We start from the raw sequence: 27,038 nt of genomic DNA on the forward strand, positions 1-27,038 counted from the left end.
TGCGCCTCCTAGACTCGGCTCCGCCGATCGGGGACCCCGACTCTCGGCCCGGCCTGCGGGCCCCCCAGGCACCGCCCGGGAGGAGGCTGCCGCGGGGCCGAGGGCGGGAGGGGGAGGAGCGGCCACCGCGCGCACCGGGCATCCTCGGGACCCGCACCGCCGCCGAGCCGGGCGGGCCTGCTCGGAGCCTTCCCTCCGCACCCCAGTTCCCGGAGAGGGTCGCGCTTTCGGGCCGGGCGACGGGTGGCGGGGAGCCGCCCCCGCCCGCGCCCCTCCGCCCCGCTCGCTGCGGCCTTGCGCGCGCCCTGGCTCTGAGAGCGCCCGCGATGGCGAGTCCGCCGTTGCCCGGGGGCCCCGCGCCGGCGGGCGGCGACGGCCCGAACCTCAACAACAACAACAACAACCACCACGGCGTGCGCAAGTGCGGCTACCTGCGCAAGCAGAAGCACGGCCACAAGCGCTTCTTCGTGCTGCGCGGCCCCGGCGCGGCGGGCGACGAGGCGACGGCGGCGGGCGGGGGGCCGGCGGCCCCTCCGCAGCCTCCGCGGCTCGAGTACTACGAGAGCGAGAAGAAGTGGAGGAGCAAGGCCGGCGCCCCGAAGCGGGTGATCGCGCTCGACTGCTGCCTGAACATCAGCAAGCGCGCCGACGCCAAGCACAAGTACCTGATCGCCCTCTACACCAAGGACGAGTACTTCGCCGTGGCGGCCGAGAACGAGCTGGAGCAGGAGGGCTGGTACCGCGCGCTCACCGACCTGCTCAGCGAGGGCCGCGCCGGGGACGCCTCCCCGGCCACCTCGGCCTCCTCCGCCGGCTCCGGCAGCTCCTCCCTGCCCGGCGCCCTGGGCGGCTCGGCCGGCGCCAACGCCGATGACAGCTACGGACTCGTGGCCCCCGCCACGGCCGCCTACCGCGAGGTGTGGCAGGTGAACCTGAAGCCCAAGGGCCTGGGCCAGAGCAAGAACCTGACGGGCGTATACCGGCTGTGTCTGTCCGCGCGCACCATCGGCTTCGTGAAGCTCAACTGCGAGCAGCCGTCGGTCACGCTGCAGCTCATGAACATCCGCCGCTGCGGACACTCGGACAGCTTCTTCTTCATCGAGGTGGGCCGCTCGGCCGTCACGGGCCCTGGAGAGCTGTGGATGCAGGCCGACGACTCGGTCGTGGCGCAGAACATCCACGAGACCATCCTGGAGGCCATGAAGGCTCTCAAGGAGCTCTTCGAGTTCCGGCCGCGCAGCAAGAGCCAGTCCTCGGGCTCCTCGGCCACGCACCCCATCAGCGTCCCGGGCGCGCGCCGGCATCACCACCTGGTCAATCTACCCCCGAGCCAAACGGGCCTGGTGCGCCGTTCGCGCACCGATAGCCTGGCCGCCACCCCGCCGGCCGCCAAGTGCAGCTCGTGCCGGGTCCGCACGGCCAGCGAGGGCGACGGGGCCGCGGCGGCTGCCACCGGGACCGGGGCGGCGGGCGGCGGCAGGCCCGTGTCGGTGGCCGGCAGCCCCCTGAGTCCCGGGCCGGTGCGCGCGCCCCTGAGCCGCTCCCACACTCTGAGCGGTGGCTGCGGCGCCCGCGCGAGCAAAGCGGCGCTGCCTCCGGCAGGGGGAGCGCTGCATCACAGCCGATCCATGTCCATGCCCGTGGCGCACTCGCCCCCGGCAGCCACCAGCCCAGGTAGCCTGTCGTCCAGCAGCGGGCACGGCTCGGGCTCGTATCCGCTGCCCCCTGGCCCTCATCCGCACCTGCCTCACCCGTTGCATCATCCCCCAGGCCAGCGCCCCTCCAGCGGCAGCGCCTCTGCCTCGGGCTCCCCTAGCGACCCGGGCTTCATGTCCCTGGACGAGTATGGCTCCAGCCCAGGTGACCTGAGAGCCTGCTGCAGCCGCCGAAGCAACACGCCGGAGTCCATTGCCGAGACCCCTCCGGCCAGGGACGGCAGCGGGGGCGACCTGTACGGGTACATGACTATGGACAGGCCCCTGAGCCACTGTGGTCGTCCCTATCGCAGGGTCTCTGGAGATGGAGCCCAGGACCTGGACCGGGGGCTGAGGAAGAGGACTTACTCCCTGACCACGCCTGCCCGGCAGCGGCCGGTGCCCCAGCCCTCGTCCGTGTCTCTGGATGAGTACACCCTGATGCGGGCCACCTTCTCTGGCAGCTCGGGCCGCCTCTGCCCACCCTTCCCGGCGTCCTCTCCCAAAATGGCCTACCACCCCTATCCAGAGGACTACGGGGACATTGAGATTGGCTCCCACAGGAGCTCCAGCAGTAACCTGGGGGCAGATGATGGCTACATGCCCATGACCCCCGGCGCGGCCCTCCTGAGCGGTGGGAGCAGTAGCTCCAAGAGTGACAACTACATGCCCATGAGCCCCACCAGCGTCTCCGCCCCCAAGCAGATCCTGCACCCCAGAGCTGCCGCCGCCGCAGCCTTGCCACCCTCCGGGGCAGCAGTGCCAGCACCCGCACCTGGGTCGGGCAGGACCTATCCAGTGAACAGGGCCAGCTACAAGACCGGCTCTCCGGCGGAGAGTTCCCCCGAGGACAGCGGCTACATGCGCATGTGGTGTGGCTCCAAGCTGTCCGTGGAGAGTGCGGACCCAAAGCTGCTTCCCAACGGGGAGCACCTCAACATGTCCCCTAGCGAGGCGCGCGCTGCGGGAAGCCCGCCCGACTTCCTGCCCACCGCCTCGCCCGGTGGCGGGGAAGGCCTCAGAGGTGTCCCCAGCGGCTTCTGCTACAGCTCTCTGCCTCGCTCCTACAAGGCTCCCTACCACTGCGGCGGGGACAGTGACCAGTATGTGCTCATGAGCTCCCCCGTGGGGCGGATTCTGGAAGAGGAGAGGTTGGAGCCACCACCGGCCACTCCGGGCACCTCCCAGTTGGCTGGCAGCTTTGGGGCAGGTGGGGGTGGCCATACTCAGCCTCACCACCCCGCAGTGCCTTCGCCCATGAGGCCGAGTGGTGGTGTCGGTGGCCGCCCGGAGGGCTTCCTGAGCCAGCGCTGTCGGGCAGTGAGGCCCACGCGCCTGTCCCTCGAGGGCCTGCAGACCTTGCCCAACACGCGCGAGTACCCTCTGCCCTCCGAGCCCACGAGCCCCGGCGAGTACATCAACATTGAATTCGGCGAAGGGGGCGCCCGCCTGTCGCCGCCTGCTCCTCCGCTGCTGGCCTCGACAGCCTCTTCATCCTCGCTGCTCTCGGCCAGTAGTCCGGCGTCGTCGCTGGGCTCGGGCACGCCGGGCACCAGCAGCGACAGCAGGCAGCGCTCTCCGCTCTCTGACTACATGAACCTGGACTTCAGCTCTCCCAAGTCCCCTAAGCCTGGCACCCGCGGCGGGGACCCGGGATGCCCCATGGATGGCCTCCTGTCTCCCGAGGCCGCCTCTCCATGCCCACCACTGCCCCCACGTCCTTCCACGTCCCCCTCTCTGCTCCTGCAGGTGTCTCTGCCGCCCGCCCCGGGCGAGCTGTACCGCCTGCCGCCAGCCTCCGCTGCTGCCGCCGCACAGGACCCCAGTGCTGCTTCCTCGAAGTCCTCCGAGCCGGGGGACACTGGTGACTACACCGAGATGGCCTTTGGCGTGGCCGCCACCCCGCCGCAGCCCATCGCGGCTCCCCCAAAGCCGGAAGGCGCCCGAGTGACCAGCCCCACGTCTGGCTTGAAGAGGCTGAGCCTCATGGATCAGGTGTCCGGCGTCGAGGCCTTCTTGCAGGCCAACGTGCCTCCTGACCCCCACCGGGGAGCCAAGGTCATCCGTGCCGACCCGCAGGGGGGCCGCCGCCGCCACAGCTCGGAGACCTTTTCCTCCACCACCACGGTCACCCCTGTGTCCCCATCCTTTGCGCACAACCCCAAGCGCCACAACTCGGCCTCGGTGGAAAACGTCTCTCTCAGGAAAAGCAGCGATGGCAGCGGCGCCGGCATCCTCGGAGGAGGCGATGAGCCGCCCCTGGGCCCGGGACAGGCCCAGCCCTCGCTGGCCGTGCCGCAGCCCGCGCCGGCGCGCCTGTGGGCCCCCGCGCAGGCTGGGGCCCTGGTGGGCTGTCCTGGAGGCAGCGTGTCTCCCATGCGCAGGGAGACCTCGGCCGGCTTCCAGAACGGCCTCAACTACATCGCCATCGACGTGCGCGACGAGCCTCCACCGCAGCATCCGCAGTCGGGGGACAAGAGCTCCTGGGGCCGGGCCCGTAGCCTGGGGGGCCTGCTCGGCGCCGTGGGAGGCAGCGGCAGCGGAGGGGTGTGTGGAGGCCCCGGCGCTGGCACCTTGCCCTCTGCCAGCACCTACGCCAGCATCGACTTCTTGTCCCATCACTTGAAGGAGGCCACTGTGGTGAAAGGTGAGGCCCTTTGACCTTGAGGCTGAGCGGTGCGGGTGGGGGTAGCCGCTGGCTGGCTGCCTTTAACCCCTTGCCCAGTGCTTCCTTGAGCCCAGATGTCAACCTGCTGGCTGCGGTTGGCTCTCACCCGCGGTTGCCATGTTCTCGCCTCCCCACTTCCCCAAGGGTTGGTCAGGAATACTGCTTTGGCTTTCCGAGGGAATTGATGTCTGCCCCGTGGAGGGAGACTTGGACCTTGGTTTAGGCCTATCCACCTCTTGCCATCCATTGGCTCAGTGGACACCCCAGAGGCATGATGGGCAGCATGGCCGGGCTAGGCCTGCACGGTTGGGGGTGTCCTTAAGGAACTGGATGTTTCAGCCACCAGGTTTCTGTTGCCAGGCTACAGGAACAACAGACTGGAGAGTCCCTCAGGAAGTGAGTGTGTTTGGGTGGCTGCTGCTCCTGGAAGCAGTTACCATCATAGGCGAGAGAGCCTGGCCGTTGAGGCACCATAATAATCCTAAGGAGTAAAATGGTAGCTTTGCTTAATTGGCCTCACCCCACGTGAGTCTAGTCGCCTGCAGGGCTTCCTGCCTGCCGACCCTGGGCAGGTCAGCCCCCAGGTGCTGCAGGTCTGTGGCCTGGCCAGAATTGCCCAGTCCCTCAAGTGGATGCCAAGTGATGGACACCTGGTCTGGGGGGATTTGAGAAATCCAGGACTATGGAAGGCTGCCGTGGACTGGGTGAGCCCAGGCACGGGTGTTTTGTTTCTCAGCCGCCCAGGAGAAGTGAGAGTGCAGGCTTACAAATCATAGCCTTTTAAAACAACCACCCCAAGACTGAGGCTGAAGTACAGGCCTTTTCAAGAACAGTAGGGCGCAAGGGTGCCCGGGCCTGTTCTCCGTCTCATCAAATATCCATGAGCCCCGAGACGCGCTTGCTGGACAGCTGGCCCGGCCTCTGTGTGGTCTTAGGCTGTGAGCGGGGTGCGAGGGGGCCGGAGGCTCTGTTGGGATGTTATTTTCTTGCCTGTTTCCTTAGGAGGTTGCAATTCCCACTGGGAACCACCCAGCAAATAGTAGCCACTTGTGTCGTGTGGGCCATTGGTGATGGTGGGAGTAAGAAGGGGACCCATATGCCTTTTGTTCTTGAAGGAATCGGCCCACTTGAATGCTCTTTAATGTTTTATAGTATTCATGGACTGCTTTAGCTCACATGATGTAAAAACACAGCTGTGGGGTGAATACCCTGTTTTGGCGGGGGTACTAGAGGAAAAGCGATTTCCTTTTTTTTTTTATTTATTAAAACTGTAAAATGAGTGAATTTTCAGTATTGCCTTCCAGCATCTGGTGAAATCAACTGGTAGTTAGTTGTCAGATGTGCCTCTTACGGGGTGATTCTGAGCTGAAGGTCCCTCTGCCAGGATTTCACTTAAACAGCACAGGGTTTCTGGAGGGTCAGGGCGTCGGGGCGGATGTCTACACAGCGGAAGGAGGATGGAACTGAGTGAGGAAGATGCACGCGCACTCACATCCGCACTGCTTAGCCTTGGGTGAGTCCAGGGCCAGTGAGCCTGCAGGGTTGAGGTAAGGTCAGGCTCTCCTGCAGCAGGACCCCGGGCTGGTCCACACCTACATTCCGAAAGGGTAAGTGGGCAGCTTCACAGTGCAGAGCAGTTTAGGGTGGCAGGAGGTGAATTTCTGCAAACACCTGGGCAAGCTGGTCTTGCTTAAAGTTTCCCACTGGGATAAAATGCCTTTCAGCCTCTGGGATCCACGAATAGGAAGCCCACAGAGGGCTTTTACGAGCTGTGGTGTCCATGCAGATAGGAAGGAGGTTGTGCTTTTTCCAAGTTTTCTGCGGGTGTTATGCTAGATCACTTCCTTAAAAAAAAGAAAAGGGCTATTTTTTAAGCAAAAAAGGATAAATCCAGTTCGTTCTTGATGTCAAAAGCCACTTGTGGAAAGCGAGGGGGGAGGGGCACTAAGGGCATATGGATTTCCAGCAAATTGACTTGAGCAGAGAAGAAAAGAATGGGAGGCAAGCAGGCCCTCGGAGCTCAGTCCGAGGAAGGAGCCCGCGTAGTTTGCGTGCAGGTAGAAAGTTGTGCGCAGTGTTGGTAGATAGAGTTCACAGTGGGTCGTGTCCTGTGAGAGAGCTGCTCACCGGGGTCAGACTGGAGGCGTGTTCTGTGAGGGCGAGATGCACTGCTTGGTGGCTCTGCTCTGCCTCCACGGCTCACATCCCACGATGCCACAGCTCACCAGTCACCACGCAGGCAGAGTGAGTTGGGGTCGTTTGTGGGGTGTGCTGCATTGGAACGTGGGGGTAAGGCTTTGCTGAACACGGCCAAGTGCAAAAGCTAGTGCATGCCAGGTGTGCGTATGGGTGTGTCTGTGTGTAGAAAGCTCTGACCAGTCTGTTATTTGAGAGTTGGAAATAACACGTTTGGGCTTACTGAGTTTTAAAACTACTTCTTACACTGAACCTTACCTATTTTTGCGTTAGGTACAGGTTGGTGTATTCACCAAAAGGCTATATTAGTTTTGCTCTCTGGTGGGAGTTTTCTTCCAAGGTTGGTTTCATATGGATGTCAACAGCTTATTAGACATGCTGCCATAGAAAGCATCTGTGTTTAGATTTTGTTTGATCTAGGGACTGTCCACTCATATCTCCGAAAGGCTGTGCGGTAAGGAGGTGTTTCCAGAGGATCTGGGAGCTCATGGTTTACATCTAGAAAAGACTGGTTTTGGAAGCCATGGAACAGGGCATTGTGAGCATTTTCAGCACAGCCGGGTTCAGACCCCCCCCCTTCTGTGGCCTGCCGCGCTGGTGGGGCGCTGCCTCTTGTCCCCAGGCGCCGTGGGGACCCTCCGCTGTGCAGGGTGACTCCCGCCTCCCTGCGGGAAGAGCAGCCTAGGTGCTAAGGAAAACACACACGGGTTTTAGTGAATGAAAGTCACGTGGCTCGGCACTGCTTCCTTTATTGAAAGAGGCCTTTTCAGAAGTCGTGCTTGGAGGAGGAAGCCCGGGGAGGAGCCAGGAAGCCAGGGCTCTGGTTGCTAAGTTCGTGGAGTTGCTTGTGACTTTCTGGGCCAGCCACTTAACTCTGCTTCTTGAGGAATGAAGTGATTCCAGGCCTTCCCGAACTCTTGCGTCAAGGCCACTGGGAGGCAAAGGAGGCATAAATACAGCATTATCTTAAGTCCATGCAGACAAAGACTAGTAAATGTGACAATTCTGTTGTCATGCTGAGTGTGTGAAGGAAAGATGCTTTGGTAAACGAATCGTCTTAAGTAGAAAAATCCAAAAACAACATAAAAAACAAAAAGCTCAATAGAACCTGCCTGCTAGACTCTCACCTTCCCTGCTTGGTGGCTTCTCCAGGCTGGGTTCAAGAGCCCCTCCCCCTTCTGTAAGATTGAAAAAGGGCTGGGGAGTGTTTTGCAGGTAAGAGGACCTGGGCTCCATCTCCAGTCCCAGCAAAACACAAGAAAAGATTTGTTCTGAGAGAAATTTCAAAAGTAACAGAAGCAGGGCTTCAGATTACACAGCCGCACAGTTAAGGAAAACAGGTCTGATTGGTGACCTGTCTTCAAAGCGCACTTTTCGTTCCTCCTGTGCCTTGTTCGGGTATTAAGAGCTGTTGACAAGATAAGAATATATGTAATGAGAATATACATTTTTTTAAAAAAATAAAAATGTCTGCTCTTAATTCAGAAAGCGCTCACAGAGCAGCAGAGTCCTGAAACTGCAGTTGTTGAGTTAGCCAGCCTTTGAGGACCCCGCTGGTCCACTGGATCCCAGGGCCAGAGGTCACCCCTGCACTGTTGAATTGAGTAAGGTGCTGTTCTGCGGTCAGAGCTGGGTAGGAAACAGTTCCACTCTTCTGTTTCTTACCCCAAGGAGGAATTGCAATCCGCAGCGTTTACTTTCTTAGCTGGGTCAGTGTCACACTGGAGCTCTTTGGGGAAGAAAAGAACTTTGAGTTTTACTACCTGCATGGGCATAAAGGCTTTTCTGTTGAGATTTCCACTAATGCATTTTCTCTAGAAACGGGATTCTAGGAGCTAGGCAGCTGGCTATCAGCTCTGGCAAGTGGACAGGGTTTTTTGTTTTGTGTTTTGTTTTGTTTGGGTAGGACAGAGCTGGAAAGCGTAACTTCGCTCTTTTATCTGCCTTGGGAAAGAGGAGTGAGCAGCGCCGTGAACTGAGTGGGGAGACGGGCCCCAGCCTCAGTCCGCAGCCAGCCCTGCCCCGAGGGTCTTGGTAGGGGTGCCAGTCTCTGTAGTTTCTCTGCCGGGCACGAGTCATGTATGTTTCTGGACAAGAAGGCAAGGTGATTTCGTGTGGCCATTTCGATAATATTTTCTCTCGTGTTGCCATTTTCATACACAAGTGGCCAGTTTGCAAAGGTTATGCTACATACCAGCCATGGACTCTGGGAAAATAATGCTATCCAAATGTGAGTGCTCTGTTAATTGTATGTGGGTTGAATGTGCTGGTCACAGGGGTGACTCAGGTCATTTGGGGAGGGTGGTGGTGGTGACCCGGGCCTTCATAAGGAAGTGCTGGGGTCAGTGCTGTCCACAGGTGGTTGGGTGTCTTTCAGGAGCTTTTACAAGCTTATGTTGAGTGTGGGTTGAGAGAACAGACACATGGGAGAGAGGAGCAAGCACCACACCAGAGCGCACAGACCGTGCCAGACGCTCCTGGGCCTGACGTTCCATTCCTTGATTGAACTTGTACCAAATTGCTGACAGAGTTGGGCCAGAAGTAAAAACAGTCCACTTAATAATGGTGGTCTCTGGACCGGAGAGATGGCTTAGCGGTTAAGGCACTTGTTGTTTGCGAAGCCTAAGGACCCTGGTTTGATTCTCCAGGACCCACGTAAGCCAGATGCACAAGGGGGCACAAGCATCTGGAGTTCATTTTCAGTGGCTGGAGGCCCTGGTGCACCCCTTCCTTCCTTCCTTCCTTCCTTCCTTCCTTCCTTCCTTCCTTCCTTCCTTCCTTCCTTTCCCTCCCTCCCTCCCTCCCTCCTTTCTTCCTTCTTTCTTTTTCTCTCTCTCTCTCACTCAAATAAATAATAATGAAATATTTAGGAAAAAAAAATTATGATTTCTTCCAGACTCAAAATAGATAGTAAATGTATCTTTAAACTTTCCTTCATTTTCTTAACGCTCTTTGGAATACGTGGTCAAATGTTTGCATCCACAGTATAGCTTAAAGGTAAATGATTACGTGAATTAGATCATTCAGTATTTATGTTAAGGAGTCCTTCCAGAAATATTTAGACTGATGTGTAGATGTGTGGATACATGGTTGTGGCTCCATATTGTTTCATCCAGTCATAGTCTAAGAGTCATGAGATAGTCTTTTTCTTCATAGTTGAAACTCAAATACTAATGTGTTTCTGATAAAATTAAAACTTTGCATGGTAACCTCTTAATCTCTTAATCTATACAGAATTGGTGCAAATGCCAAGTGAATTATCACAGGATATTGTTTGAGGTTTTTCACCAAAGCTTAAGTGCAGTACATAGCTTGTTATAGTGTATGACTTTAATTGTTGCCTTAAGATCCATTTATTCATGGTGAGTGAGTCATGCTTTCTGTATGGTCCCAGTGCGTAGTGTTCAATGTTTATTAATGTGGCACAGTAGTTTACCCACTGCATGGACTTAGAACTCAGGCCATCTTTTGGGAACTGGGTTGTATTAGTAGCAGTCCTGAAACTTGGTAGGCAGATAATGATTTTGAAAGTATTCTATTGAAGATGAGTATAATTAAAAAATGTCACTGTTAGTCTACTGAGTATTGAAAGAGAATTTCATAAGACAGAAGAATTTAAAGAAGCCTTTTCTTTATAGTGTTAAGACTTCTTTATATGTATAATGTCGTTATACATATAATGTTGTGCAACATTGCCAGAGTCCTATGATGTAGGTAAACTCAATTCTTAATCCCCATTTTGAAGTATGAAGGAACTTGAAGCTAAGAAAGACCTGCCCAGGGTCACAGTCAAAGGGGAAGGTGGGGCTGGAGAGATGGCTTAGCGGTTAAGCGCTTGCCTGTGAAGCCTAAGGACCCCGGTTCAAGGCTCGGTTCCCCAGGTCCCACGTTAGCCAGATGCACAAGGGGGCGCACGCGTCTGGAGTTCGTTTGCAGAGGCTGGAAGCCCTGGCATGCCCATTCTCTCTCCCTCTATCTGTCTTTCTCTCAGTGTCTGTCGCTCTCAAATAAATAAATTAAAAAAAAAAAACAAAAAAACAAGGGGAAGGTGATGTTGGGCTCTTGGGTCCTTAGCATAGGTTTCTGGGCTCATACATTGTCTGCTTGGGATAACATTTAAGACTCCACTTGGGCCCTCCTCAGGAAATTACCACCTAACATTTTGTTGTCTTAATCGCATGTAATGAGTTAATCTCCCCTTCGTTTTCCTCCTCACATTACGAAACCAAGATAGATGGGGGAGCAGTTAAAAAAAGAAGAATGGAGATGGACAGCCCTCTGGATTTTTTGATTTTTTGAGGTAGGGTCTCACTCTAGCCCAGGCTGACCAGGTATTTACTGTGTAGTCTCAGGGTGCCCTCACACTCTCAGCGATCCTTCTACCTCTGCCTCTCAAGTGCTAGGATTAAAAGTGTGCACCACCACGCCCGGCTGGACTTTTTAAAGCCAGTCTTATTCTTGCCAGTTTGAAGAACTTAGAAGGTGCTGTTACTTTCCGAGCGCCTTGTTTTGTAAGTGGGTTTCAGTCTGACAGTCAGGTTGGCAGTGGATCAAATTCTGTGAAATCTTGCTTCCTGGACCTCGCGCGGCCTCCTGAGTGGACATTTTGATTCCTCTGGCTGTTTTTGAGATGCAGTAACATGCTCAGAATATGAATTTGGTATGATATCCCGTCCAAGCACATTGCTCCTGCTCGCTATGGGCAACGAGGAGAAAAACAAGGGCATCTGAGGACAGAGAGCTGGGAACCACTGACATACTGCATGTTACTTATTTTAAGGTTGTGAAAACAGAAGCTGTGGGGGCTGGCACATTATTCCAGGTCAAGTTTCATTAAGGGCGAGTTTTTAGGAGATCGTATGAAGAACGTGGGCCGTCCAGAGGATGACCCACCTCGGGTGGGTCTCCTAACCTTTGTTACTAACTTTCCCCAGCAGTGTGCCGGCCCTCTCATTGGGAAGGGTTTCTAGAAAGTTCTGATGCAGAGACAAAAAGGTTTCCTGGAAGTCTGAGCCAGAGAGAGGAAGGTGCCTGGCAGGAAGGGTGCCTTACATGCGAGAAGATGTGCTCCCCTTGCCTGCGAAGGGTGCCCCTGAGAGGCCCAGAGAGGGTCAGGAGTGTGTACGATCGCACACTTACTACAAAGCAGTCTTGTGCGGCTGTTTCGGCTCTGAAGGGCAAGGCTGTCCGGCAACACTGAAGGGCATTTTGCTCATTGTGCACAGACTCAGCCCTGCTCACCTGGGATGGCACAGGCTGGCGGGGGGGGGTCACTGTTCTCAGCCGTGGTGTTACGTTGGCCTGTATGTGGACCGTCACACACTCCTCATTGTCAATGAGTCCATTAATAGCTTCCAGAGAAATGAGTCATTAACCCAGTTAATGGTAAGTTATTTGGAAACTTACCAATTTAGAATTTGCTGAAGGACCAGTAAGTAGCTAATCAGCTGCTGCTGGGCCAAGTGTTCCGCCAGGATTTTGCTGTCTTTAAGGGGCTTTGCTCCATTTTAAATGTGTGTATGTGTGTGCATGCGTATTTGTAGGTGTGTGAGATGTTGGGGGGGGTGGTCAGGGAGTAACCTCGGGTTTGGTTCAGTGTCCACTTCTAGGTTTTTGTTTTGTTCAGGGTCTCTCACTGGCCCAGAGCTCAGCAGTTAGGGTAGACTGGCCAGCCAGCAAGTCCTAGGGATCTGACCCCGCCTTCTCAGTGCCTAGATTACAAAAATGCACAATCAGCACTGCCTTTATTTCACGTGGGTTATGGGGGTAGAAGTCAGCGTCATCTGATGATTGCAAGACAAACACTGTACCAGCTGAGCTTCGCCCAGCCCACCTCATTTTTTAGCTGGGCGGGGGTATCATGGAACTGGGTTTGTGCAAATCTAATTGGACATGACCTTCCCCCTTCCTAGGGACATAAGAGTCATTCAGACCCACAATAGCTTCAGAAACGTTAGCTGGCCAGTGGAGCTGTGCGCAGACCTAGTGCCTGGCTGGTTGTTTTTGTTGACATTGGCTGCGGTCCCCTCTGCATCCCGGAAGAGAGTTCCTCCTCCTCCCTGGCAGATGGCAGCCCCAGGGCGCCTGCCACCACGAGCAGCGTGTGCAAGGAGCCATCCGCATTGCTGCCCAGAGCCACTGAAGGTGGGAGACTCCCACAGGACAAACAAACCCGGACGAAGGCAGCTGCTGCAGGTTCAGAGTTGTCACACTGTTATGGGTTATAACTGGAGTTCAGGCAAATGCATGGGCTATGGCCGTCCTAATAGGCAAGGTGCTACCACCCGTCCATGCCAGTTGAAGAGACTAGTGCTGGCCCAAGCAGAGAGGAAGGCGTAATCAGTCGATACATTGAGGAGAGAGCAGATGAAGGGGTCCGGTGACCTCCCACTTCCCCAGTTCACCTCGGGCCTTGCGGGAGCTTGCGGTTGGAACAGGGCAAGAATTGGGGCAGGGGAGGAGATGTGCAGAAGCAAGCAGGCCCTGTGTGGGTGCGGTCCAGCCCCTCATTATCTCAAGGCTCTGCAAGGCAGTCAGAAGAAGTCCATATTGCTTGATGTGACTAGATGAGATGACTGCCCTCCTGCGGTAGGGTGGGGAGGGGCCGTGCCAGTCCTGTGGGGCTCTGCAGTTCCTGGAATCCAAGGTGACTGCAGTTTGGGCTGGAGACTTATCTCGGTGCCTTCAGCCTCCAAGGGGGCTGAGATAGGTCAAGTAGGCCGAGTCAGCAAGAAACTGAGCCCAAGTAAAGGAGGCCTAAATAATGTGATGGGAGAGACGCTAGGCGTCCACCCTGTTCTTAGTTCCTTTGGGGGCCCAAGGGAGAAGGGAATACTATTCAGAAGTACTTTCCACGTGCTTTTATTACCGAGTTACTGTAAAAACCAAGGCGCCTAAGCTCCTGGTGTGCTGTGAAGGGAGTCTGCCTCATGAACCCAGAGGACTTTACTGTGGAGACCCCTGGGAATCAAGGCTGTGCCCCGGGAAGCCAGTGGTCGTAGATGCTGCAGTCAGTGGTTACAGGACCCCTGCTTTGTTGTGTGAGAAGCCACCCGGTCCTGCCTGTCCCCTGCGTGAGGCCACTCCCAGCCCCGGCTGTCTCTGTTCAGGAGTTTGGTTGCGCTGGTTGGGAGAGCTTGCTGAGGTGACATTAAATCTTAAAACCATTGGCTGCCATGCTCTGGCAACAGCAAGTGAGCAGGATTGACCACGATGTGGATTAGTGGGCTGAGAAACTTGTTTTGGTGTAAAGCAGCCACAAGTAGAGATGCTCAGACTGCTGCTCTGTGCAAAGCGTAGGCTCCTGAGCTTCCCGGACTTCATCCTGTCCATGAGGAAGGGTCCAGTGGCCACGTCAGGGTATCTTGGGTGCATCGTCTTTGGATAGGCACTGTTGTGTGCATGTGGAGACCAGAGGACAGCCTCAAGCGGAACTCTTTGGGTAGTATATTGCATGTTCCTTGTGCAAGCATGCAGGCCACCATTGGTAGATTTTCTATAAATTACCCATACACTTTTCATGGAATCATAGTTTTTGTAAAATTTTATGCGTCAGGATTGGTGTCAGGTAAATTTGCAACAGGAATGTTTCTCATACACGCCTCTGAGCGTTGTAGGTAGCCCGGCTATCCAAAAATCGTGTGTGGTGTCTCATCCAGCCCCCTCTTCCCGGCATCCTGCGCCCAGACCACAGCCCCAGCAGGGCTCCTCCAGGCCTCTTAGGTCAGTCAGACATGAGTACGTTTCCTGTAGTGGTTACCTTGTGCCATCATTTATAGATTTCTTTTTCCAGAAAAAGGAAAGAAGGGTGAAGGAGGCTCAACTTTAGTTGTAGACTGTTTGAGAAGGGAGAAAAGCTGGGAACTGGAGAGGCTGTTAGCAGAAAAGTTTGTATGTGTCTGTGTGGATGCTTGTATGCATAAGGATGCATGCACTTCTGCTTCCTCTCTCTCTCTCTGTGTGTGTGTGTGTGTGTGTAGAGGCCAGAGGTTGATTTCTGGGATCTTCCTCAATGCTCTTTATTTACTGAGGAGGAGCAGAGCTCCTTATTTCCCAGAGCACGAGCACGTTGGTTCAGCTAGTCTGGCTAGCCAGCTTGTCCTGGGGAGCCTGTCTCCGCCTCCGCTTTCTAACCAGGTGGGTGGGTGTTAGGGATCCAAACCACAGTCCTCACACTCACCTGGCAAATGGGGGGTCCACTGGGCCATCTTCCTAGTCACCCCTTTCTTTTTAAATTTCACTAAATTTTTAGTTTTTAACATTTTTCCCTTCTACAGGTGACAGTAGTTACAGGTGGACGACTTTATCACATTCCACACATTTAAACAATATTAAAATATAGACTGAAAGTAAATGTTTTTCTAGCTGAAGGCGGAAAACGAGAAAGCATTGTTAGCGATCCCCTTTGGAAACACAGGACTAAGCTTCGCGTGGCGGCGTGTTGAGGACAAGACTGTGTTAGAGGATGGCAGATTTGGGAATATAAAGCAGAGACATGAGAGCCAGAGGGCAGTGCCTGAGCCCTTCAGCCGATGTGCTGGGGACAGGCATGGTGCAGAGACCCCAGCGCAGAAGATTCCCTGCTCTGCCCCCAGCTGCAGGAGCTGCCAGGGAGAGAGGGACAAGGGGAGGCGAGCATGGCCAGGCCAGGTTGAGCCTGGTGACATCTGTTTCCATAGTGACGTGGTTGCCCTGGGTGGGGTCTGGTCCATTCCAAAATTCCTTTATCAGAAACAGGATGAAATAATTAGGTAATGACACGGACATGTCTGAGGTTGAGGAAACCAGCGGGAGACCGCAAGAGAAATCATGAACTGAACGTCAGGTGTTCAGTTAGCAAAGAGCTGGTTTTATGGTAAGGACTCCTGTTTGCATAGCCCCTTAGCAAAAGTGGGTCTCCACCCCACTGCCCTTCCCGCAGGCCCAGTTCTTGTCACTGGTGTGTTCACAGTGGGTGGGCTCAGGCTGCTGGAGGAATCATTCCTAGGGTCAGAGCTTGTTTTGGGGAGACCTATCACTCCCTGATTTTTGTGTCGGCCCCTCTTCCTTGACAGTCTGCAGGCTGCCTGCTCTCTCCCCAGGCACCTTCCCTGTGAGGAGACTGATTACACTCATTCCCTAGGGTGCAGATTGCAGTGACTGACAGAAAGCAGCGCGCTGGGCGCCGGTGTGTCGTCGTGTTCCCGGCTTCCTGTACAGCTCAGCGTGGAGGCTGGCGGCAGGGAGCCTGGGGTCTTTCTGGCCTTGGTTTGAAAAGCTGGCTGGTGCATAGGGGCTTCCTTTAAACTTGGGCTTAGTGTGTCCCCTTGTTCTAAGCTACATTTAGGGAGGTACAGTACAGGAAATGCCTTAAGAGAGGCTGTCTGGATGGGAGAGGAGACCTCCTCCTCAGATGTTTTCCCTGCGTCCCCGTCAGTGCAGCGCAGGTCAAAGTTGCAACATGGCTGCTACTATCCAAGGGAGGCTGAGGAAGCTGTCACTTCCCATGATTGCTGTGCACTGAGTCCCACAAAAGTATGGACTTGGTAGAATCTCTGTGATCAGATGAACTTCTTTTTTTTTTTAATTTATTTGAGAGCGACAGACACAGAGAGAAAGACAGATAGAGGGAGAGAGAGAGAATGGGCGCGCCAGGGCTTCCAGCCTCTGCAAACGAACTCCAGATGTGTGCGCCCCCTTGTGCATCTGGCTAACGTGGGACCTGGGGAACCGAGCCTCGAACCGGGGTCCTTAGGCTTCACAGGCAAGCGCTTAACCGCTAAGCCATCTCTCCAGCCCCAGATGAACTTCTTGAGTGAAGTGTCCCTGAAGAGACACACTCATGGCACAGCACGTGGGCTGCCCCAGCCCCGCAATGTTCCCTTCAACTACCAAGGGGGAAGGAAAGACCTCATTTCACATCTCGCTTGCACACCACTTTGATAAACAGACTTGGGACAACATAAGCTGTGTTCATAGGGCAGCATCCAGATGGTATAGGTCAGGCCTTCTCAGCATGTCCATCTGGTTGGGAGCCAGCCTGTGGCTGACCTGTAAGTCTCTAGCCTCTGTCCTCAGGTCTAAGTGACAGGAGCAGGTGGCTCACCCTCACTCTTGAGTCTAGTAGCTACTGACCCTCCAAGAGAGTTGGCTCTGCCCACCACCTCCTCCCCAGTTCTTCACCCCTTGTTCCAGGAACCCTGGCCATGGGCCTGACCCAGGTGTCTCAAAATGTCCATGGAATCCTGATGGTAGAGGCTCTGCCCTGGCTTCATTGGCCTTCCTGAAGTATGTTCCATGTTGGCATTTAGCTGAAAGGGCATATGAGGTGATAACATGCAGCTTGGGCACAGATTGAGCTCCCTTGTGTCATGCGAAGTTGGGTGAGCAGAACCGAGGTGGGTGAATTTAGGTGTCCACAGGTTGGAGCTGCACGGAGGAAAAACTCAAGAGTAAAGAAGGGTGCGTGGATGCCGGGCTGCCATCTCCGTCTCTGCATGTTCAGTCTCATCACGTTGAGGCCGTACAACAGAACTGTATTTCTTCCTGTGAAGATCTGGGTAACTGTTGCTTTCGGTTATGCGTGCACTCTGTGTAGGCATATTGGTGTGCTAGCCAGCACTTGCGTGCCATTCTAATAAGCCAGGTAACACTAAAGCGTGGCCCCATTCCCCATCCGAACCAACCGGAGCCCAGCGTGACGTGTGGGCTGTGATGGCTTAGCCTGAGCCCGTGGACACAGTCTCCACTTCACTGGGTGTTCTCTCCTATCCTGGGTGCCAGGGGACCAGGAGAGCCAAGGCACTCTGGACTGGATAGCTCCGAGGGGCTCGGAGGCCCCTCCCCTGCAGTTCTGCCTCGCCACTCACATCCAGTTCAACAGAGGGTTGTCTGCGGCGGGACATTGCTGTTGTCTGCAGGTTAGGCGGCTGGAGCGGTGACAGCAGGTGTGTCCATGTGCTCTGCTGCCGTGGCATCGGCAGCAGCCGGAGGGAGGGAGGCATCTTTTCCTTGTCAGGCAGGGCCACTGGGTCCGAAGAAGTCTTTGTAGTTCGAAACAGAACATGCGGTTGCATGCCTGGGCCGCCGAAGGTGCTCTGGGAAGCGAAGGCGTCCAACCGCAGAGCGTGAGTCATGGCTGCAGAATGGGCTTCTGGATGTGTGAGCCTCGCGTCTGTGTGTGTCTTGCTTACAAGAGTGTCCGTGTGGAACAGACTCTGCCTTGAAGGGTTCACTGTGCCCCCTCCACCCCTGGGTACTTCAGAGGAGGACGGAAAATGCCCCCAGCTTTACAAGACAAGTGCCTGGCCACCTGGCTGCTGTTGGCCGTGGGTCTACAGTCCAGACTCGAGTCTCATTCTGGTTGTTGTGACCACTGTGCCTGGGACCCTGTGCCTGCACGCAGTTCCTGTGTTAGTTCCTCGCCTTGTTGCTGTGACAGTACCTGACCAGGTGGCTTCATGAAGGCTCGCAGTTTAAGGGTTAGTCCGTCCCTATGGGAAAGGCATGGAAGTGGCTGGTCCCATCGCACCCTTGGTCAGGAAGCAGATTCGAAACCTGGTACTGGCTTTCCCTCTGTATTCAGTCCAGGACCCCTGCCCGTGGAAAGGTGCCATCCACATTCAGGGCAACTCTGAACCCAGGAGCTGAGCCTTTCTAGTAACACCCTCATTACATACTCAGGTGTGCGTTTCCTTGGTGAGCCTTACTCCTATCCGGTTGACAAGGAAGATTGAACTTCTGAGCTCTCAAGCTGGGGCTTCACCTTGTAGGTTAGGCCTTACAGTCTGAGGAGGGGTACGTACTCAGGTAGGATTTGGACTTCTGTCCTTTCTGGGAAGAGAGAGAGCTGTAGCACTGTTACTGCCAGGGAATGTTCACACCAACTTGGTTAGTGTTTGAAGGAAAGAAAGACGCAGTTGAAATGATATGTAAATTCAGACCATTTGGTCATGGATCTGTTTTGAATACTTACTCCACATTTCCTTAATTTGGCTGGAAAAATAAAAGGTTTTATAAATTCAGATGTAAGCATTTTTCTGGTGTATATAAAACATAATGATACATACAAAAATGCACCAATTCTGAGAAAAGACTGGAATTGTTAATAGGCCACTTGTAATTTTAATCCATATTCTTTTTTATTTTTTTAATTTTTATTAGCATTTTCCATGATTATAAAAAATATCCCATGGTAATTCCCTCCCTAATCCATATTCTTGTCCCGGATGCTCTCCTTAGGAAGAAGCATAGTGTTTACAGTCACATTCCCAAATGACTAGAGAGAGGGCGAGTTGGACCAAGGAGGAACTGCAGATCTGATGTTAGAAATTTCCTTTTGTTTAGTGGACAATAATAATTTAGCATCTGCCCAGTAACAATCAGATGTACTGCGCTTTGGTACTGTGCATTAAAAAACCAAGGTGAGAATTGTTGGTAAGGGAGACTAACTCTGAACATATGCTGGCTTCATACATGACTTTGTGACCTCTTCGCTGTCAGTGGGGTCTGTAAGAATACTGCATGCCTTGAGTAGATAGTATTGTGTTTCTGACATGCGCAAGCTTGCAGATAATGTCCCACAGGTATCGGTTAGTCTCAGTAACATGCAGATGGAAACTACATCATTCTGTTTTTCTAGAACTACCATCTTCTCATGAGCTTCTTCAGTAAACATTGCAGGGTTCCTGGCCTTTGAAGGATTAGCAAACTTCCCCATGAAGGGTCAGAGAGTAAAGGTCTGCAGCTTCATTGCCATAGCTACCCAGCTCTGCTTGGAGTGGAAGTAGCCTTGTGTACATGAGTGCATATGGCTTTGTTTCAATAAAACTTTATTTGCAGAAATGGGCACCTGTCCAGGGCTGATGCTACTGTCTTACACTGCCCTCTGCCTTAGAACATCGTTCTCGTGTGAGATAGGAAAGGATTTCCGTTTTCCTGGGTGTCAGTCTGTCTCAGGTTGGCTTTTCTCTAGAAAACTGTGTTTAGCTTTTCTGACTATGAGCAATAACATAAGCCCTGGGTGTTTATTTTATTTTATTTTAAGTTCATGCTAGCCCGATGAAGGGGCCCACAAACGTCTTGAATGCCAGTGACATGCATACGTCATCTAGTATTAGCTATTAGGTAAGATCAAATGCTAGGGCGGTGTTCAGTGTTCTTTGAGGAAGGTCCTGTGAAGAGCCGATGAAAGCAATATTGCATAATCTTACACACAAAGTAAAAAAGGCCACCAGTAAAGAGAGCGGGACTGAAAGTGGTCACCCTCGGGTGGGAGGGGATGAACGGATGGGGAGAGGACGCATGGCATCAGGTCTGGAGGACTGATGGGTTACTTGGCTGCATTTAGGTTTTAATTGTTCTTGCCACAGACACGTAACTAGGGGAGGTGATGGAATGTAACTAGGTTAATCCATTTCACCCTGTCAACTTTTCTACAGTGTAAATGTATCCCAGCACATATTGTAACCTTCAAATGTCCATAGCAATATTCATTACGAAATAGAACAATAAAGAGCTGTGGGTACAATTTTAAGCTATAGGTGGTGGACGTTTCTCACACTCTTACTCTTGCTGGAGTCCCGCCCAAGCTCTCATGGTGCCCAGAGGGAACTTTGGGGAATGTTTAGGAGGAGGAGTTAGTTGGCCAGGAGACCACTCTTCTCCCCAACACTCCATGTCCCCTATCTGGGAGATCTTGGTCATCGTTGCTTTGGCCTCTGGTTGATAACCCTAGGGCGGGCATATTCTGCTTTGAGAGAAGGGTCCCCCAGGATCTGCGCCAGCAGGAGGAAACACCTGCGCTTATGTGGTAAGGGATCCCCCCCCCCCAGTAGGCGCATGGGCAGGAGGATTCTCCCCGTGGAAGAACAGCTCACATGATGTGCATGTCACAGACAAATCCAGAAGGAAGCCATCCACACATCAGTGTGTAAAACCCGCAGAGACTGAGGCTGGGGCGCAGGCCCCCGTGCGCGTGGAGGAGGTTGGAAGTGAGGCCCTTCATGGCCGTCCCCACAAAGAAGCAGCCTCTTTTCCACGCAGGAGCAGGCAGCAGGGAGAGAGAGGGTGGGTTCTTTTCACCGCAGCCTTGTGAGTAGATGAGATGGTCTCATCTCTCAGGCTGTGTCATTAGCAAGTTACAACTTGATGTTAGGGAAATTCTTTAATAACAAGCATCCAAAACAAAAGGGTTTTAATTGGCAGAGGAAGCGTGAGTTCATGCAGAAAGTCTCCCCTCTCTCATAAGCAGCTTGGCAACTGCTGTCTCTTAGTGTCACTGGGAGTTTGTTCGTCCATGTTTTCTTGGCAAGAGATTTTTTTTTTTTTTCCAATTTAGAAGAAACTTTAACCGTTTTTCCTAGAATCTCTGGTTTACTTATCACACCCAGCCTTACTTTTTTTTTTTTATATTCTTAGTTTGCTTTTAGTAAGGTAAGGAGATACTAAGTTATCGGGCTTATTTTTTCTAGGAATTTCTCCTCCCACTGAAAAGTTTATTTCCTTTCCTAGTTCTGTGTTTAAATAAAAAGCCAAAACTGGACACTGAGACAGGTCTAAAAGATGGGTGAACTCAGAGAGGGCTTATTTCTTTCTTCATCAGATTTGCTAAGAAATACATGGTTTTGTTTTGTCATGCAAATCAGTCAGTGATCCTAGCACTGGTAATTAATTCAGAGCCCTAAAAAGGCTGAGGGATCTTGACTTACTACTCATGGAGCCAGAGCCCCTGGGGCACTGCATGGGGGGGGGGATTAGGGGGGAGACAAGCTAAGCCAGGCTCTGTGGAGAGAGCCAGGGCATTCCAGAGCAGACTTAAGCACGACCCAGGTGTGTGCACAGGGTCCTGACCACTGAAACACGACCTTGAAGTCAGCTGTGTACAAACACAGTTCTCGTGAGAAACTGTAATGAGAAAGTGACTTGGCAGCGAGGCTGTTGAAGGTATGGAGCCTCCAAAGCTGCTGGGATGCCCGTGCCGTGCGCCACGTTCGTGTCCACACATGCTGGGCTGGACGCTGACTGACCTTCCCCACGTAAACAGGCTGTTGAGCATTGTGGTACGTGGTCCCTTGTACCAGGGAAGTCTTCTCCTTATTTCAGTAGTGGTTTCTTTTTTGTAAGCCCTCCCTCCCTCCCTCCCACAGTCTTTGGAGGTGGTAAGTTCATTTTTATTCTTACTGCTCTTCTAAGGGGAGGGGAAAGTTGGGGTTACTGGCCCATGGGGCCACATCCCACATAGGAATGTCACTTGTCACCACTGATAGCGGAAGGTGCGCCACCTGTCACGGAGCGACTCTTACTAAGATCTCTGTTGTCGCTGCTTGTTTTGACTGATGACTGCAGACATGTGCCTCTCTGAAGGGCCCTTCGCAGATGTCTGTGCCATCCAGTGGTTTGGTGTGTCACTAAGACAAGTCAAGGCCTGTGCTAGGTGATTGCCTCCCCAGGGTCATGTCCCCCCATCTTTGGCATCTGTGTGCTGCCTGGCCTCCTGCACATCCCCTCCCCAGGCTGGTGCTCTCCTGGCTCTGCTAGGCCAGCCTGTGTGCCCAGCATGGCTGTTACCACCTGCTTACCCTGGAAGAAGGGAAGGTGGGTGGTGGGGGACGCTGCCTGCTTCTGTCTCTGGCCGCCTTTTTCTAAGAATCGCCTGTGTAGGAGAGGTCATGTGGTGGACCAGTAAGTGCTGTGCACACGTCTGTCTCAGAGCGGATAGCCCCGTGGGTCTGGTCTCCTTCCCGTCAGGCCTTGCTGTGTCAGCGCACATGTGCTCCACGCCGAGCCACCCATCTGCCCGGTCGTGGAAGGGACCCTGCTCCCTCCAGTGTGGAGCTCAGAGAGAAACTTGGCCGACCTGGGGAAACCAAGCGTGAGTGAATGTCATCTTATCTGCTGTTCCGGGCTTTCCTTGCGAGATGCTAATTCTTAAGGATGGAAGTTTTGAGAATTATCACGCTTCACAGTGACTTGATGAGTATTCACGAAGGCCTCAGGTTGGGATTGGGTTTCTCCTCGGTACAGTAACCGGAGAGTGCCCCCGAAGAGACCGGTGAACAGGGGAAGTAATTTTTCCATCAGTAATTAACCCACCTCCGCTGCTGTGACGACATGACACGGGGCTCATGAGACAGCCCAGCTTTGTTGCCCCAGTCTTTGGGTAAAAACAGTAAACTTGTCTGAACTCTTTCTGTAGGTGAATTAGAGTCTCCCTGCTTTGGGATGGCCTTGGGACTTGGGGAAGTGAGAAAATGCAAAGCCATTTTAGTGTGAGTCCATTGAGCAGACTTCTGCATTTTAAGGGATCCAAGAAATTAGACACCACGGTGATCCCTTGGGATGGCGGTCAGTGGTGCGGCGGTGAAAGAAACGGCAGGAGCACAGAGCCTTCGCAAGTTTCACTGGTGGAACATTGTTTTCCCTGCTGATTTCGTAAAGAATACAAAGATTTTTGAGAGTTAAAAGCACAGCCTGGGGCTGGAGAGATGGCTTAGCGGTTAAGCGCTTGCCTGTGAAGCCTAAGGACCCCGGTTCGAGGCTCGGTTCCCCAGGTCCCACGTTAGCCAGATGCACAAGGGGGCGCACGCGTCTGGAGTTCGTTTGCAGAGGCTGGAGGCCCTGGCGCGCCCATTCTCTCTCTCTCCCTCTATCTGTCTTTCTCTCTGTGTCTGTCGCTCTCAAATAAATAAATAAATAAAATTAAAAAAAAAAAAGGCACAGCCTGCAAGTGTCACCTCGCGGGGAGTTTTCAGCCAAGGAGAAAAGCATGCGCCTCACACCCTGATAGGGCACCATCTTCTCAGGCTGTCCCAGAGTTTCCTCCTGGATTCAAGGCACGCTAGAAGGTTCTCTTTTGCTGGGTTGACCTTCCAAATTCAAGATGGGAGAGAAAAAGAATTCACATGGAAAAGTAAAGCGGGAGCGGGGTTGTGTGTGGTTCAAGTCTGCATATTTTGTGCAGTGTATTGGACATTGCAGCAGGAGTGGTGAACACAGCTTGCATGTGTGTGACTGCGTCGCTGTCCTGTGAGGGCAAGGCGCAGTACATTGGTCTGGTTAAAAAGCCAGAAAACTTGAAGGGACTTTCATAAAAAAGCACCATGACGAGAAATGGCAAAATTGTCCGGGTTGTGCTGTCTCTTGATAAGCAACATGTGTAAGAATGTATGTGAGGTGTTGGAAGTGAAGTGCTTGATGGCAACTGGTCCCTTTGCCCAGAAGGGCCGCAGTTTGGTGGCTTCCTCCTGTCCCTGGCTCCGTGAGAGGTTCACTTCTGCCCCAGGGAAGATGGGCTCACCTGGAGAGGCACTTCCACTGCTGAGGACTCTTGCATACATTTAAGATAAGGAAGGACAATGTAATTGGCAGTCTCCCAGGGGCAGAGGAGTGGACAGGGCATACCTTTCTAGCTTGCTTGCTGTGATTCACTTCTGCAGAATCAGTAAGGTGAGAGTAATTTGCAAAGCATGCAAGCTTTTTTTTTTTTTTTTTACATTGTGCACACAGTTCAGAGTGGACCCGATCACTGCCCTCCCATCTCCAGGACAGCCAGCTGAGGTTGCCTGTACGTCTTTTGTCTAGAAAGCGGCCTGATAAGCACTGGGGTCCCAAAGCTTCTTGATTCAGGGGACCCTGCGGGCCGATCTAGGGTTGTTGACCTTTTGCAAAGTTTGATGTGACCCTGGCTCTGACGAGTTCTCTGCTCTCTTTCAGAGTGAAGCCCTGCCTGGCTCCGTTGCTGTGACTTCACACTTTCCTCTGGGACCTGAACAACTCAACTTTCTGTTACTGTGTTAGACGAGGAACCAACGAGGCAAGTGCCTCTCGCCCGCTCCTGCGTGGGGCATCCGTCATCATCGCGCTGTTCGTGCCGCGTTTAGTTTTCTTTGGTAACTAAATGAGCTGTAGGAGTTACTCTCCAGCACATTGGGTATTTTCATTGGCCTTCTTAAATCCTGGCCATCTTCATTTTTCCCTTTCATTTTATCAAAGTAGATTGATGCCTCAGTATGCTAGGAGATGCTGTAACACCCGGGAAAGTGGTCAGATCTGGTATTTACTGGCTTACGCTCAAAACTACCACAGTCCTACCTCAGTTCATGGTGAAGCCGGATTGCATGGCGGGGTTTCGGGGGACCTCCGGGAACCCACCCCAAGGTCGCACATGCGGACTTCTGTCTCCGCCAAGCTCACGTCGACAGAGACGTGGGTTCCTGGTGAAGGACCTGCCACGTTGACTTACGCCCAGAGCCCAGCGTGGGACTGCCGTTCCGCCATGGAAGTGAGGTCTGAACTTGGACTTCTAGCCGAGACAGGTAGATGACTGCTGACGACGACTCCACGCCACGGAAGCCACCTGCTTGTGAGGCGCCGTCAGCTGTACTGGGCGGGGGTGGCAGGGCGGCGCTCTCTTGGTACCTTTCATGGCCTGTGCGGTCTCTTCTCTGTGTAGATGTTCACGTAGGTACTTGAGATCGCAAAAGCCTTTTCTCCTATCCACGAGCTTGGGCGGAGCTGGGGGGGGGGTGTCTCTGCTGTTCTGACTCTGAGAACCAAAAACTCAAGTCAGCATGTTGCAGTTCAAGGCTGGGATGGGCTTGGCTGATCTCATTTTTAAAATGTATTACCTTTGACGTAATGCCATTGTGTTGGCCAATAAGGCTGCTCGGGGCAGAGAGAGAGAGAGAGAAATTTTAAAAGGCATTCCAGCCCTTGAGCTGTTGATGGAAAAGTCAACCCATCTCCTGTGGTACGTGACATTGTCAAAAAAACAAACAAAAAATCAACAACCATTCTTGACAAGACTACCCTGGTTTTGTTTTCAGTGTTCTGAAAGTGTCAGTGTTGTGGCATCTGTCGCAGGCGTCACCTAGCACTGCTGAGCTTGCTCGCCAGCCAGCAGGACGTCCGTCCATCCGCTTGCTGCCCCCAACACCTGGCTGGAGGCCCCGCCTTCTCCCCCAACCCCCAGTGCCTGTCTCCCCATCGTCCTGTGGAGGCCACACTAATTCTTGGAGATGTGAGTTGTCAGTTGGTTTATTTTTGGGCTTTTCTTTTTTTTTTTGAGAAAAAAAATATATAAATATATAGATATATATCACTATAGAATAATGCATTAATAAAATGAGGCTTTTTAGAGGAAGACCAAAAATTTCAATGTCTTAAAAATATATTTAACGTCAATGCAACTGTCTTCCTGCTTCCGTGCTGAGCTCTAGAGCAGAAGATTGTACCGCAAGACAAAACTGAATGTAAATTGATCCCCCTGCGCAGTTGTAAGGTTTTACTTTTGTCAAGTTCCACGTCACAGCAGTGCATAGGCCGTGCCGTGTTAGCTGGAAGGTCTGTTTCCCTGTGTGATAGGGTTATTAAGATGTATAAGATCTGCTGAGATTCTAGGAACTGTCGGGACTAGGAAGGGGTGGGTGTGTTTGCTCTCTGACTGCCCAGGTCCAGCAGGACAGAACGAGGAGCCTGCTGACACCCACGGGCCAAGGCAGCTGTCACACACCCGTGTGCTTGGAGCGGCCGCGACAGGCTGCAGGTGGCTTATGTCCCGTCCGCAGTGGAAACAAGCAAACAGAAGTCGATGCTGCACTAAGTTCTCCTCATCCTGTGCATTTCAAGAGAAAAGGAAGGCATATGCAATACTTACATTTTTAATTTAGTTTACAGAATGGAACCAAAATGTATAAATGCTATGTTTGCTACCACCTCACGGTGTATATTGGGTCTTTGTACATTTTGCCTGACTTAACCTTAAATTTAAAATATTTTTTTGCTATATAAACTTTAACAGTTATTAAACAGTGTTTTCTTTTGGGTACGTATTGTTTCTGGATATCGAGATGTTAAATATATTTCTTGCTATTGTGTTATGACAGGAGACTTCCCCTCCCCCGCTCTGTCTTCCGCTGCGCACGCTGTATATAGGGTCAACGTGACGCTGCTGGAGACATGAGTCAACTGGCCTAGAGTAGCGTGCTGTATTTAGTCTGTATCGACCGTGGATGCCCTCCTTAATAGCCATATGCAATAAAATAAAATACATTATTTATGAAATGAATACACCCTTGTGGATTTCTTTTCTGCATGAATTCAGACTTTAACACAAAGCCAATTTACTCCTGTGGTTTGAGAGTTAGTGAGTTAAGTTGAGATCCTAAAAATGTTCTAATGCCTTTTTAATTTAGTCAGGGCACCACAGTGAGTGCACAGGGTGTCTTCTCAGCACACGCACGTGCATACACCACACATACACATAAAAAAAGACCCTCCCAAATTGCTGTTTTGTCCGAGAAAGGCCCTCAAACCCCACAGCTTAATGAAAGCGCATGTATGGGGAGGGGTACTAGATTATACAAAACCTAGAGCTCTGGTTCCTGCAGTATCAGGTGCTGTTTGAGATGCTCCATTAATCCTTCATCGCTCACCACAGTTTAGGGCGAGAGATTTTGTCCTGGCTGTTGTAGGACTGAAGACCAAGGCACACAGGTTAAGTG

General features: G+C 53.0%; 1 protein-coding gene across 1 annotated transcript; it reads left to right on the top strand.

The window, feature by feature from the left end:
- Nucleotides 1-326: 326 nt before the first annotated feature.
- Irs2 (insulin receptor substrate 2) lies at nucleotides 327-26,602 on the top strand. The gene is made up of 2 exons (XM_045145531.1): nucleotides 327-4,341; nucleotides 24,250-26,602. Exons 1-2 carry the CDS (start codon nucleotides 327-329, stop codon nucleotides 24,252-24,254), a joined length of 4,020 nt encoding a protein of 1,339 aa, XP_045001466.1. The 3' UTR covers nucleotides 24,255-26,602.
- Nucleotides 26,603-27,038: the final 436 nt, after the last annotated feature.

Source organism: Jaculus jaculus, chromosome 3 (assembly GCF_020740685.1).
Source record: "Jaculus jaculus isolate mJacJac1 chromosome 3, mJacJac1.mat.Y.cur, whole genome shotgun sequence".
Taxonomy (NCBI): domain Eukaryota; kingdom Metazoa; phylum Chordata; class Mammalia; order Rodentia; family Dipodidae; genus Jaculus; species Jaculus jaculus.

Bases quoted from the DNA above. Each gene is read 5' to 3' on its own strand.
- Irs2 (XM_045145531.1), top strand. From the start codon at position 327: ATGGCGAGTCCGCCGTTGCCCGGGGGCCCCGCGCCGGCGGGCGGCGAC.